At 36.8% G+C, this 15,713-nt stretch overlaps 2 protein-coding genes across 2 annotated transcripts; both read right to left on the reverse strand.

The window, feature by feature from the left end:
• Positions 1-442: 442 nt before the first annotated feature.
• On the reverse strand, positions 443-7,680 carry LOC100262792 (uncharacterized). Its single transcript, XM_059742807.1, has 2 exons — positions 7,133-7,680; positions 443-1,202 (listed from the first exon to the last, which is right to left on the reverse strand). Exons 1-2 carry the CDS (start codon positions 7,550-7,552, stop codon positions 648-650), a joined length of 975 nt encoding a protein of 324 aa, XP_059598790.1. The 5' UTR covers positions 7,553-7,680; the 3' UTR covers positions 443-647.
• A 1,556-nt stretch (positions 7,681-9,236) lies between these two features.
• On the reverse strand, positions 9,237-11,774 carry LOC104881706 (uncharacterized). Its single transcript, XM_010662826.3, has one exon. It carries the CDS (start codon positions 11,242-11,244, stop codon positions 9,532-9,534), a length of 1,713 nt encoding a protein of 570 aa, XP_010661128.3. The 5' UTR covers positions 11,245-11,774; the 3' UTR covers positions 9,237-9,531.
• Positions 11,775-15,713: the final 3,939 nt, after the last annotated feature.

Raw genomic sequence — 15,713 nt, forward strand, 5'->3', positions numbered from 1 at the left:
TCCCAAAATGCCTAAGCATTGTAACTCGCCTTGCTTCCATCTACATGGCTTCGCATCATATCAGGATTTGATGAAGGTAAGAAAGATGTCTGTAATGTTGTGTTTGCAAACCTATTTTCGTTAGTAGCATAAGCCACAAGAGCATGGTTTCTGGTTGATGACCTGCAACATACAATTTTCCCTTCATATCAGTTCTCACTGGAGTACATGAACCAGAGAGACGCACATCCAAACATCTGCTGAAATGGTTTACAGCGTGTTAAGCATCAAAATGAAAGTGACGGCACAAGGTTTCATAGATATGGGGTACTCCAGATACTTTTGACTGATGAAAATCACTGATCCAGCTTCACAAAGAACATGGAACCATTGATGCCAGAGCACTTCCTCAGAACAACGTTTTGGTCTGTAGGAATGGGAAAAACTATGGATGCGTCACCTATAAAGTATTTGTCCCTGAAGGGTATCGTTCATTAAAAATCAATCTTCCACAAAACTTAGAAGTAATTTTTGTATGGAAATGGATTATGTAAGTGAATATGGAGCGGGAGAACATACTGTAAACAGAAAAAGAATAAACTGCAAGAATTCACAGTTTTGGTTCTCCCTAAAATTTCAAAATAAACGAATAAATAAATGTTCCATCTTCATGTGGCAGTGGCCACCCCTCTTCCAGCTGCATGTTTCTTCACCATGGCAGCGTGCTTTTGTCCTGCAAGATGATAATTGAAAACTGTCTCACTATTGCACACCACATTGCATATTGAACATGTCCTGACTGCATCTGCTGCAGCCCCACATTCCACGATCCTTCTTCTCTTTGTCTCCAAATCCTCTAAAGATTCAGCTGTCGCCTTGGTCTTTTTCCCACTAACAGCTTTGCCTTTATTGGGGTTTTCTGGTGGTCCAATTACTGGATTGTCTGAACTTGCTTCAACAGTAGGCACAGGGGCAACTGTGTCTTTTAGCTTCTCCATGTTCTTCTTGTGCCTCCTTCCTAGTTTATGCTGGGCAAGGATATCGTCGCTGTTACAATCAACTTTGCAAACTTCACAATATGCAGATTGTATTATCTTCATTTTCTTTGCTCCCTTCTTCCTAGTGCCACTGCTACGAGCCTGAACTGTTGAAGTAGTCCACAAGATGGAGTTCACATTTGCAGTAATCAGCTGCTCTGTCCCATTTGGAGGTATTGCGAGGCTCTGCACAGGGAATTGGGATATTATTTACAGAAATAACAATAAAAAAATCAAGAAAAAGCAAACAAAGAAGCTTACAAATAGAACTAAAGTCAATTCATTTATCACCTCCAGATTTTTAGCCCAAGGTTTTCCCCATACTGGATTTTGATGATCACAAAACAAAGAATGGTTATTTAATTGTCTGCTTGAGTATTTATCACAGATTTTAAAGTTAGCAAGCCATTCAAAGGTCAATCAAGTAAAGGATGCAAGATTATGCATCATGGACAACCCATCAAGCTTCAGTTTTTTTGGGATCTTAAAATTGTGAGGTTGAGGTGCACTAAGCTAGGATTGCATAAAAAGGGTATAGGGTACCAATCAATTCAATTCTGATTAAAAACCTATCCAACTGAAACCTTAAATTGTCTTATATTCCTTAAAAAAATTGGATGAAATATGTTTAAAATGAAAACTGATGTTGATTCAATGCAATTATTGGTTAAAAAGGTTTTCAAGATGTATGAGAAGCATGTCAAAGCTGGTTTTCAAATTTTCCTGGGCATAAAACTAGCAAAAAAATCAGCTATTGGGAAAATTGAGGTGGACTTGTTGACTGCCTGATCAAATATTTGAGACTTAACTTTTACATTTTTCAGGCAGCACCTAATGGTTGAGAGGCGGTTGAGGTTGGACCTCAACTGGTCAAGGTTCCTGGCCTACAACGGCCACTAAAAAGTTCTCAATAACTAGTTTTTGGTTGACCATTCAGTTAACTGATTGAGCTGGAACTACTATGCCTAACAACTAGTTTCACTCTGAAACTTCTATTTAAAGCTCTCCCTCTTCATTTATAATGTTGCCCACCTCTTGAAATCACTGTTACATCTCATCAAAGAGTTTTGAAAAATTTTCTTGAGTGCACCATTCATCCACTTGCTAATCCTCAATTGGTGCAACTTAATCCTAGTTTACCTTTGTATTTGAGCCTCAATTTACAAACTATGAAATATACTTTGAGTAAATTTTTTCTTGTAGTTGGTGAGAGGTTATTTCAAGTGTAAGAGATTACTTGAGTGGTTGTAAAGGCATATTGGAGCCTTGGAAATCCAATTGTATAAGACTTGAAGGTTTTGGGTTGGAAGAAACCTTGGTATAATGATAGGTACCTCAAACTTGGGTTGAAGCAAGAGGGACTAGATGTAGGCAATTGATGAAGCAATATAAAATCATTATTTGCTCCTCTCTATCATTTTCTCTATTTACTTTTCTTTGCTTTACTTTTTGTTATTTCTTATCATTTCCATTCAAATTTATTAAAAATTTGAAAAGAGACCAACACCCAATTCAAACTCTCCTCCCTATTCCCCCCTTCACCCCTTCACCCCTTCTTAGTGTTAACCTAGGATTTTTTTTTATTTATTTATTTATTTTTTATAAGTAAAGCAATTGTATTAAAAGCACCAAAAAAAGCGCGTAAGGTACACACAGTGTATGTAAGGCAAAAAGGAGGTAAGGAAAAAAACAACACCCTCGCTTTATTTGCAGCCCAACCAATCTATGAAGTCAAAAAGGGACAAAGACCTAGACCCTAAACATAAACCTAACCTACTCCAAAAACATGTACATAAAGGAGCATAAAATAGCATGGTCTGTTAGTGTTGAATCTTCAAAGGCTCTTCGGTTTCTCTCCTTCCATAAAGTCCAAAATAAGCACAGAGGAGCTGCTTTCCAGGTCTTCTTTCTTTTCTTCCCAACAAAGGCACCCCGCCAACTAAAGAGGGAATCCTTGATTGAGAGAGGCATTAACCACTATACACCAAACATAGCAAAGACAAGGTGCCACAACACGATTGCCTTAGGATAGTGAAGGAGAATATGGTTTGCTGACTCCTCTTCATCCTTACACATATAACACCTGTTTGGAAGACTCCACCCCCTCCTTTTTAGCTGATCTAGAGTTAGAATTTTGCTCCAAACTGCTTCCCAAGCAAAGAAGCTAACTCTCATTGGCACCTAGGGATTCCACACAATGCTTGTGGGGAATCCTTGCGAGGAACAACCTGCTAAGGAGGAGTAGAAAGATTTGACTAAAAAGGTGCCTCCCTTGGACAGCTGCCAAACGATAACATCCTTTACTCCTTCTCTGATCACCCATGACAAGTGAGTGGGGAAGCCACATCCTAGAGAGGGATGTAATAGATTGGAGTTCACATTCTGAAGCATCTAACCTATGATGGAGGAGTTGGTCTATGCTATATATCAGAGATTCATGTCTGTCCCATTCCTATTTCAAGTTTCAATTTGAGCATCCACAAAACACTTTGCATTTTCAGTATAAGGACAATGATGATGGCCCCAGCCACCTGTTATTGCATTTCCACCTTAGTGTTGGTTCTTGGAGGGAGACTATTAGATCATATAACTTTCCATCTTCTTCCTTATTTAGGTTTAGTCCTCTTTACGGGATTCATACTATTATATGGTTGCAATGACACAGATTTTTTCCCATCACACAAACCCTCCATTAATCATCAACTTGAGATCATGCTCATTCACCTTTATTTTACAATCTTTGTTACTTATTTAAGCAAGCTTTTGTCTTATTCCTTTTATTATGAGCTGATGAAGTTCCAAATGTTCCTCACTTGCTTTTAAATTCTTTGTTCTTACATTTTTTCCCTTTTCCATTCTTTTTAACAAGGAATCCACTCCAAGAACAAGACATCTATTCTAGTTGCCAGCGAAGCAAATCCAGGGTGATATTGGCCCTACACCACTTAAACATCAAGGAGGCTCAAACTCAAAACCTCTCATTCATTGCCAGAGAGCACTACGACTAAGATACAACCAAGGGGGCCTTTCAAATCAATGTTATACACAATATAATTGGAATAAAATTCAATTATCTTACTGTTCTGCAGCTGTTTGAGGTTGATGCAATGCTTGATTGATTTTAATCCTTCATATATACACATAATGTTCTCCCATCCATACTAAAATGTTCACATTTTTTTCCTTAACAGGCAAACAAAGAGTATATTGAAAAGCACCAATCAAAAAGGGGCATGGCACCCCTTGAAAACTAGGAGTATACAAAGGGTGGCCAAAAGGTCATAGAGAAACAAAAAATTATTGGACTCCTATACAATCAGAGAATAAAACAAGGAGGAATAGAAGGTTGTTAATCTTGGAGCTGCATTATTAGTTGAACAACTCTCATTTATTTATTTTGGTTGGGGGTTTAGGTTGTTAGCATACTTATATGAATTGCCCCATCTCTGATAGAAATGCCCCTATAGTGAAGATCAACATATGAATTAAATAATGAGGACAACGACACTAATTACATAATATATTTAGTATAATGACTACATAATATATGTAGTATAATGCATCTTTTGCTAAAGGTGCTGGGATCTACAGTGGCTCCATGAACACAAGGAAACCATTTAATAGGCTCACAGCGCAAACCATATGATAAAAACAGCAATTTTTCATCTCCCATCAACAATCTTTTGTGGTAAACCTTAAAGGAAAATAAATAAAAATTAGTAAAATTGGTAAAATGAAGTAGAAACAAAGATGGAATGAGAAGTGAATCAGATTAAAGAGCACATCAAAAAATGCTGGAGTCATGGGCAATTCAGCCTTTGGCAGGATTTAACTCAGGCTAAGAATAGATCTGAAATTTACTTTGGCAAAACTTGGGTGATCCTAGCTAGATTTTGAGGCCTAAATAATCCCAATGTCTGCATTTATTTAATTATTTATTTTCTGAGGTTCTTATGAGTTAACCAAAAAAAGGTTTTTCTTAAATGTTACATTGCCAAAAAAGGTATGTTAGTTTAGTCAATGAGTACCATGGCCTTGACACAATGCTATACATTTGAGTTTAGGGGGGCTAGACAAAGAACAGACTTGGGCCCAGCTTGGATCCATATTTCAAGGTGAATTTAGCCACCAACCACAGTTTGACTTGCACCTCTATGACAGCAATGTAAAGAAGATAACATTGCATAGAGATGGCAATATGCTAGTGCTTCAACATGTACTAACAACTTCCAAAATTGAAGCATTGTTCTGAATGATGAATTCTGATTTCATGGTACCATTGTGAAAATAATATCTGAAAGTATGATAGAGAAACTAAATATAGACAGAAGTGCATCTTGAATCGTACAAAAAACATGGCTCAAGGAAGGTGAAGCACAAATCAGCATCACAGCAATGATCACACCACCTTTCATTTTTGTTTCTCCTTCTCCTCTGAAATGCTAACTAGTGAGCAGTACTAGTTATTGTGGGGGTGATAGGAAGGGAGGTTAGAGGTTATTTATTGGTGGGCGATGTGGAAAGCATCTGAAAGGGTGAGTGGGGAGGGCACTACTTGTTATAATATTTTGGCTTGTTATTTGCCTTTAAACGTCACCTGTGTGGCCTAAAATAGTAAATGAGAGTGCATTCCCTCATGAATCTGTTCCACTTTTCCTAGCTTGGCTACATTTGAGCAGTGTTGTTTACTAGTTTATAGTGTGGTACACGTTGATGGGGTTTCAATGGTTCTTGCAAAGGGCATTGTACAGGTGTCTTTGCTTCTGTATACGTGCTTATTGCACATAATCAGAAGGTTTGAAGGGAAAATGACTTGGCACTCATAGAGGAACCACTAAGATATGAGAATATGAGGGGCCATGTTCTCTATTTGGTTTCATACCCTTTGAGTTAGAGCGGATAAAGAACGGAGAAAGGGAAGAAAATTGTTCAATCAATCTGTATCTGAAAGCTTGCTATTTTTGGCTTTAGCTGATGGCTGAAGGTGAAGTTAAAATCACAAATTTTAAAGGATAATAGAGGTATTATAAGAGTTGTGGATTATATTTGGTTCCTAGAAAGTATTAAGGAAAGAAAAAAATGATAAGGAAAATGATTTTCTCATGCTTGGTTTTACCATGAAAGATAAAAAAAAAAAAAAAAGAAGTCAAATGTAATTAAAACAAATTACTATTCTGTGGTCAAACCAATCATATTATATTTAGAGTGCATTTGACAGTGATTATAGAAAGTGTTTCTAACTTTTCTAATACTTAAAATTTTTTATCTTTTAAGCATTAGAAAGACTAGAAATACTTCTTAGAATCACTTCCAAACATACTCTTAGGTTATGTTTGGTTCCCGGAAAATACTAAGGAAAGAAAAAAAATGCAAAGAAAAATGATTTTTTCATGTTTGGTTATCCTATGAAAAATATAAAAGAAAATAAAATATAATTAAAACTAATCAAAAACCTATGTATTTTAAAATTATTTAATCTTTATATTAATGAGTTAAAATAAATAAAATGAGTTTGAAGTAAAAAATAAAAATAACTTATCAATTTTTAATCCATTCTTTATTTTCCTTCACTTTTTCTTTCCTTCAATTTTTCCTTTATATTTTCTTTCCCTTGCATTTTCCCTCAAATTTTCTGAGAACCAAACATAGCCTTAGAGTGCGTTTGACAATGATTCGAAGTAGAAAAGTTAGAAACACTTCCTAAAATTACTTCCAAACACACAATTAGTAGGCTAAGACATAAGTTAGGACTCAAATCTAGAGGAAGAATAAAGAGAAAGCAATTTAAAAATTGAAACTCACAACCAAGCCAAATAATGAAAATTCTTTATTTACGACATTCTAATTCCCCTTCTTTTCCTGCAATTTATCGTCAACCAAATAGGCCATTCAACACTCTAACCTCTTCTAATTTCTTAGATTTTTGCCAATAGTTAAACAGAGCCATAATTTTAAATTCAAAGCTCAACACCTCTTGTTTCCCTACATTTATATCAGAAACTACAAAAGCCCACAGCTTCAACAATCTATCCACTGTTCTCAATTATCGATTTGCGCCTAAACCATGGATAACATAACACTCAAAAGAAACACAATTTCAAACAACAAGCACTTACAACTGCATACCCAATGGGCTTGGCTCCCCAACTCTGGGCACTTGGGGCCTGATAGCAATCGGACGGCATCGTGGAGGAGGCGGAACCCAGTGTATAATGAGCGTAGGTGACGACCGGCTGCGTGGCTTCATGGCCCACACGGGTAGCTGGGTGAGAGTTGAGGTAGGCGTATGAGTCAACCCCTGGAGGCCTAAGCCCATGCTCCGCACCAAAGCTGTATGTTTCATGGGACTTGACAACCGAATAAGGATTTTGTAGCCTAAGGTTAGGGTTGGGGTCTGGGTTAGGATTTGGGAGGTGATGAAAGTGGTGGTGTTGGGGATGAGGGTAGTGTGGGTAATGAGTATTGTAGATTGGAGCATATGGGTCCATTGGTGGACTGGGTTTCGCTTGAACTTCAGGCCACCTGCTGTAATCCATGCCAATTTTATACAGATTTGAGAGAGAGAGAGAGAGAGAGAGAGATTCTCTGGAAAATCTTTGTGGCCCTCTGCAAATTCAGAGAACTGGATTCAACAGCTTCATCTAACGTGCGCCTTGGGTGCGTAGCTAGCTAGGGTCATATCCTACTCACGTTTTTAAAGCCCACTCTGAAGCCCAGGCCGATCCACCATTGACGGGCCCCCACTTGGCAGATCCAGCTGGCCCAATAGAGTTATTCAATTTCAACCAATGGGGAAGAAACTTTTTTATTAGATTGTATGTTGATCTACATTTGATTTCATTTGTATGGTGATCGATCATGGTTTTGCACATGGACTATTAAGGTTATTTTCATATTTTAAAGGTAATGACACCATTAGATCTTCATCCATTGGTTGTTTGAATCTAATAATGCAACAAAGTTTTCTTTTTTATAATTGTTGTGGCAAACTATGATCATAAAAATTCTGAGGCTTATTAACAAGCGTTTTTAGAAATAGTTTTCAAAAAACATATTTTGATAGCAATTCTTATAGAGAGCTCTTACTCTCCTTACTCTCCTTTTAAGTATCCAAAGAATTTTTCATGTTTTCAATTGTTTCTTAGAACATTTATCATATATATATATATATTCAAGAAACTTTCTTTGAGAACCGTTCTCAAACAAGCTCCAGGGTACATGAACATGAACCCCAACTTATTTATCCTAGTTTTAAGCTTGGTTTGTGCAACTTTTTTCAAACTTCGCTTGTTTTTATCTTTAAGGTTATGTTTGTTCCTAAAAAGTACTAAAGAAAGGGCAGAAAAAATAGAAAGAAAATGATTTCTCATGTTTGGATGCTATAAAAAAAAGATAAAGGAAAGTATATCAAAGAAAAGAGAAGACAAAATGTAAAAGATTTCCCCCCACTATTTTTCTTAAATAAAGGTAAGGAAAGTTTATGGAAAGTGCACTCGTGGACCCAATTTTTTCATCCAAAGGAAAATTACCTCAATTAAGTTGTTCAAGGCTGGTGAATGAACTCTCAAAGTAAGAAAAAACATAAACAACAACCAGATAGGGGTGCTCACGACTCATGAGTAGCTTCTCCTTCGGCAGACTCAGTTGCAACTTGCAAGCACTTAGGTGTATGCTTTGCACTCCTCCACTCGAAAGACAACAAGTAGAGGGAGGGAGGGAGGCACACTTGCCTTTAGGTAAAGTCAAAGTTATTGAAAAATAGCTCTAACAACACTTGTAGCCAGGTCCCCCCTCTGCCTAGTTTCTATCATAACTCACAAGAAGATTATGTCAGGACGAAAGAGAGGAAAAAGCATATATGATACAGCATAAACAGCAAGAATTTTCCCAAACTACCCAAAAAAAAAGCAAAAGGCAATAGCATGAAGAAGTGAGATGGTAGGTGACTAAACAACCACCTTCAGCTCAGATTCCATCTTTTCTGCATTTTAAATATCGCCTGGAGAGTCATCAACCTTCTCACCTCCACAACCCAACATATTATTCACTTTCCACCCAACTTTGCAAGTACAAAATATCTAAATTACTCCCACACATTTCTCAACATTTGGGAAATTCAATTAGAGGAACACAAGCCCCTTTTTTATAACAGTATATTCTAGTCTACTTATTGAGTTTTAGAATGGAAGGATGGAAGGATGGAAAAACCAAAGCTGGGAATTCAGTCAAAAATCAACAAAGAGATTATGGCTCCTCTGCTCATATTAATCAACAAAGAAGACCAAAAAAAAATCTCAATTATAGTTTCAAAGTCTCAAATTTGAGATTTTTGCAGGATCAAAAGACAAGTAAATGCCGCAGTGAGTTGAGTACAACTGCAACCTAAAAGCTATAACCAGCAAAGGGAAGCTTTATCTCTAGATGGGTTATTCCATAGAACCTGTAATAAAATCCACCAAATTGTCTTTACAATCCTGAAACTTCACCTGAGATCATGGATTTGGATCAATTTTTCTCAGTTAGAGATTACACCCACCAGTGACTCATGCTCATGATGGCCTCCTCTAAAGCACCATGGCTTGAACCCAACATGTTCATTGGCCCCCCCTTCTTCAGGAGCAATGGGGAGATTAAGATCAAAAATGTCAGAAACATCAGAATGCTCTTGCTGTACAAGTGTGGTCCCTTCCTCTCCGGTTTCAGAGCTCCCAGCATAATGTGCCCTCTTGTGACCACCCAAAGCTTGTCCAGATGCAAAAACCTTGAAGCAGATCTCACACTCATAATCCTTACTTCTCTTTAACTCACAGTTCATCCCACTCACTCTAGCTGCCTCCTGCCCAATTGAATTCTCATTGTATTCACGCTTTTCAAGTTTGGAATTAGCTTTGCCATCAGGGAGAATCTTATTAGTCTGGATGCTTTTTCCACAGCTCTTGCTTTTTGATGCAAGGCACCTCATTCTGTGGCCTCCAAGCACCCGATGGGACTGGAAAATCTTGCTGCAGATGCTACACTTGTAAATTCTTTTATTTTGAGCAGCGGGGCTCCTTTTATTGCAGAAATTTCCTTCCAAATCAGGTTCAGAAGGCTCACACTTGGCTCTCTTGCTTGAATTATGTTTCACATATTCTGAATTAGCCTCCTGCAACCCAATTGTCAGCAGATCAATATTACCTAATTCCACATCGGTGGTCTTGATTTTGATTTCACTATGAAATTTCTTCTCAATCTCACTATCACACAACTCATATTGGGATTCAACATCCAATTTCTTCTTTAAGCCATCATCAGCACAAACTTCCAATTCAACCCTCGTTTCATGGTGACTTACAAACCCTGAATCAGAACTGCCAGTTTCAGTTGTTTTCTTCTCAAACAAAACATTCCCAGATTCCAGAACACAAGACTCTAACATCTTCTCTTTTTCTTTCAACATCTTTGAGGTCTCACGGCCATCAGAAACAAAATTTTCACCCTCATCCTTTATAATTGGCGTATTTTGATGAGAGGATTTAGCTTCAGCAATCACAGAATTGTTATCAGAAGACTCAGGAACAGAATAAAACTCTTCCCAACTCCTCACAGCCCTAGACAGCAACATCAAACACAAAGCCCCTTCTTCTAGTTCTGGCTCACTCAGAGTGACAGATGAAGAATCATTGAAATTGGAGAAAGAAGGATTTGAAGTCATCTTGTACCTCTGGGATCGCTTCCTCCTGGTGGGGCAGGAAGTCTCATCTTGGGATTGGCAACTAGTCCTCGATTCATCGATTGCCCGAAATCTTTCAGAATGGCATCTCATATGACCGGACAAAGCTCTCAATGAACTAAACCCTTTTCCACATTCTCTGCAGAGATTTTCTTGCCTAGAGTGATGCCTCATGTGACCAAAGACAGCTCTGGATGAGTTAAACCCTTTGCCACATACTTTACAGATATGGTCTTGCTCTCGTTCTTGTTCTTCTTCTTGCTTTGGAGCAGTCTGGTTTGATCCTGAAAGCCTCCATGACTTCTTGGGGTTTTCTCTTAGGCCATAACCAGTTTGACCACCGCCATCACCATCACCACCATCTTCAAAACCTATGTCGCTTTCAATGGGATTCTCATCCCTCGGAGCTGGATTCATCGCCATATGGCACCTCATATGACCTCCCAAGGATCTTCCACTGAAGAACCTCTTCTTGCAGACCTTGCACTCGTGCTTCTGTTCTTGATTGTTTTCCATCAAATCCGGACAAAAAAAAAATTGAAAAAGAAAATAAAAGAACGCTCAAAACATTTCACAGTATGGTGAATTTTCCATCACTTTCCAAGGAAAACAACAAGAATGTCAGAGAAAGAGGGGAATCTAAGAGAGTCCCAGATCAGGAACAGGACGGTTTAGAATCCAGATCATGATTGTTGTTGCTTTATCAACCCAAAAAAACAAGAACACATCTCAGGATTCACTGCTTTCACCACCAAAAACATGATCTGACACCCAAAAAAACCCTGCTCAAAGTGGTATCTCTCCTCTCAGTCTTGGATAGTTGAAATGAGGAAGCCAATATCCAACTCAAGGGATAGGTTCATAGACGACTCTAATGCCAGTATTATCAACAAATAGGCACAAACCCAAATATAAAGAAGAGAGAGAAGGCCCCCGTCTCTCTAGAATCCCTTCTGGGTTGATGCCTCATTTGGAAGTAGAAATCCTTGCATGGAAGCAAGGATATGCAAGCCACATAAATTCAGAATTCTCCCCAACCCCCACTCGCTCCCCCGTATCCACTCACCCACTCGCTCACATTGACTTCATTTATTTATTATTTTTATGTCCCCTTCATTTTCTCATAAAACAAAAAGAAAAAAAAATGGTAATTATAATCACCTATCTCTAATAATCTATTTGTTATTTCATTATTTTGTAATCTTCACGAGAATTTTATTTGTTTATGATTTTAAATTTTGATATGATACCAATTTCATTGGGTTACAAGCCAATGTGATCGAACCTTTTTTATGGTCTCCTGATACTCAAATCAAAGAGGAGGCAAAAAAGAAAAGGGCCTTTTCTTGTTTGTATGGGGCTCAATTGAAATGCTAATTTAGTAGAACACTTACCATCGCTTACAGTCATATGTGGCCTCCAGGGATACTTTAATTTTGCTTTTTTTTTTTTTTTTTTTTTTTTTAAATTTTAAAAATGGTATAACAAAGTAATAATTAGTTACCATTGCCATTACCATTCCCATTCCCATTACCAACTACCAAGTCATTTTAACTTGGCATCCCCCTTTTTGCCTTTCCACTTGCAAGAAGCCACAATTAGTGATTCCCATTCACATCTACCATTATTGCTTTCTTAATTCCCACGCCTATCTATAAATCTCACCACTTCTCTTTTTCCGTTTTAACACTTTGAGATGTGTCAACGACTGGCGGCTACCCCTTTGGAAATTATTATTAAAAATGGAAGGAAAAGAAAAAAAGAAATAAGATATGCTTGGCCAAATTCTCAAAAAAAAAAAAAAAAAAAATATTAGAAATAAAGGTTTTGGAACATTCTTAAAAATAATATAAAATTTTATTTGATAAATTCAGTTATTTTGAGGAATAAAATTTTATTTGATAACTCAAATATGAGAGAGAGTTTTCTCTATTTATTAGCGAAGGTAACGAAAATGTGTTTTTATATATATAATACAAAAGTTTTCAAAGTATTTTTGATATTTTTAATTGTTAATAAGAAAACTTAAAATAATAATAATAATAATAATAATAAAACCATCTCAAATTTATTCTAAAAGAATAATTCAATTATAAAAAATGTCAAAAATATTTTTTGAGTTATAAAACTATTTGCAAGAACAACCTTCAAATAAAACCTAATTATTGATTTGAAAAACATATTTAACAAAAAATTTAATAGAAATTTATCTTTGAAGAATTTTTTTCGAGGCGTTGTTATATATTGAGATATTAGGAAAATTGAGATATTAGGAATGTTGAGATATTAGGAATGTTGAGATATTATGATATTAGTTGTTCTTTCCTTATATCATTCATTCCTTGTATCATTCTTTCCCATTCTTAGTATAGTGATTACCCTCTATATATACTATGTACATGAACGAATGAAATAATCAATGAAAACCTACCATTCATCAATTTGAAGTTGGTATTAGAACCATGGAACTGGAATCCTAGATATTTTTTTTGGTAAGGCCGGCCATCGCCCCTCTTTTGCGATAAAAAATAAATAAAATAAAATAAAATAAAAGTGAAAAAAATACTTTTGTTTTTCAATCTGAAGGTACTTTTTATCCAGAAATTATTTTGACTAAATCAAACTATGACGTTTGGTCACAACTCGTGGAGATGCATATTGCCAAACGGGAAAAACTTTCCTACATTCGAGGTAACACAAATCCACCAAAAGAGTCAGAAGATGGATATGAAAAATGGTATGCTGAGAATCAAAAGGTGAAGAGATGGTTGTTAATGTCTATGAGTTTAGAAATTATGAAGCGCTACTTACACTTACCCACCGCTTAAGAAATTTGGAGTGCATTATCAAAGGCCTTCTATGATGGAAGTGATGAATTACAAGTTTTCACTTTGAATAAAGAAGTCTTCACTGCCAAATAAAGCGGCAAGTCTCTTTCTGAATATTATGGAGGGTTAACTGAAATTTTTTGCGAATTGGATCATTGGGATAAGGTAGTCATGAAAGACCCTGAGAACATTGCAACATACTGGAAATCCATTGAACGACAACGGGTGCACATCTTTCTTGTTGGATTGGATGGCGGCTTTGAGCAAGTTCGATGAGAGATTCTACGCAAAGATCCTCTTCCCGATTTGGAATAATGCTATGCACTGGTTCGACAAGAGACAGTGTGTCATGCTAGGATGAAAGCAGAATTTGACAACCCTGACACCTCAGTTATGGTAGTCCAACAATGATCAACCCAGAATTGGCAGGATCAATCCAAGACCAACCATCCTAAGACAGACCCTAATATTGATAAGTCAACCTTCAAATGCACTCACTACAATAAGTCTGGTCATACCAAGAGTTGTTGCTTTGAAATTGTGGGATATCCAGATTGGTGGGATCATAATCGTGATCAACGGAAAAAGGATTGTAAGAAAACCTTGATTGCAACTGTTGTTGAAATAAAAACAGAGGTTAATGTTGTTGAGAAAACCTCTACATTGGTAGCCGCTACAGGTTATGGTGGTAAGTTTTTAAATACTTCTACACCTGTTATTAATAGTGCATGGATAATTGATTTTAGTGTTACAAATCATATGACTTTTGATTTTAGACAAGTTTCACCCCTTAGACCTTCCTCACAAAAAATTGTTTTTATAGCCAATGGTAACATAACCCCAGTCATTGGGGAAAGATCCTTAACTCCACACCGTCATAATAGAGGTATTCCTAAACCCACATATGAACCTGAATTGTCTACCAAAGTCCAATATCCCATGAACAACTATGTGTCTAACCATCGTTTGTCTGAATCAAATAAGTCATTTGTAAATCAATTATCTACTATAACTATTCCTAACAGTGTGCAGGAAGTCTTAGTTGATCCAAGGTGGAAAACAACCATGAATGAAGAGATGAAATCATTGTAGAAGAATAAAACATGAGAACTCGTAGAATGTCCACTAGGAAAGAAGTCAGTTGGGTGTCGTTAGATCTATATTGTGAAGTACAAGGCAGATGGTAGTATTGAATGATTTAAAGCAAGACTGGTAGCAAAAGGGTACACTCAAACTTATGGAATTGACTACACATAGACATTTGCACCTGTAGTTAAGATCAACACAGTTCGAGTATTACTATCTTTAGCTGCAAACCTGGATTGACCATTACAATAGTTCGATGTGAAAAATGTCTTTCTGCATGACGAGTTATCTGAAGAAGTATATATGGATCTTCCACCAGGATGCATGGTGTCAGAAAAGCAATGTCAAAAGGTGTGCAAATTGAAGAAATCAGTGTATGGGTTGAAGCAATCCCCGAGAGCATGGTTTGGAAGGTTCACAAAGTCAATAAGAGCTTTTGGCTATTGTCAAAGTAATTTAGATCACACTTTGTTCCTGAAAAAGCAACATGGTAAGATTACGACACTCATCATGTATGTGGATGACATGGTAGTTACAGGAAATGATCCTAAAGAAAGAAAAACTCTGCAAAATTATCTATCTAGAGAATTCGAAATGAAAAATCTAGGTCATCTGAAATACTTTCTTGGGATTGAAGTTTCTCGATCAAGTGAATGAATTTTTCAGTCTCAAAGAAAGTATGCCTTAGATCTTTTATAGGAGACTGGAATATCGGGATGTCAACTTGTTGATATACCAATAGAAGAAGGTCTGAAATTGTGTGTTGAGCCTAATCAAGTATCAACCGATAAGGGAAGATACCAAAGACTTGTGGGGAGATTAATGTACTTAGCTCATACAAGACCAGATCTTGCTTATGCATTGAGTGTAGTAAGTCAATACATGCATAATCCTGGAGAGCAACAGATGAATGTAGTCATGCATATTTTGAGGTATTTGAAGAATGCCCCTGGGAAGGGAATTTTGTTCACTAAAAATGTTGATCATCAGAGTATAGAAGTACATACTGAAGTTGATTGGGCCGGTGCAGTGGATGATAGACGATCTACATTTGGTTACTTTACCTTTGTA

Source organism: Vitis vinifera, chromosome 14 (assembly GCF_030704535.1).
Source record: "Vitis vinifera cultivar Pinot Noir 40024 chromosome 14, ASM3070453v1".
Taxonomy (NCBI): Eukaryota; Viridiplantae; Streptophyta; class Magnoliopsida; order Vitales; family Vitaceae; genus Vitis; species Vitis vinifera.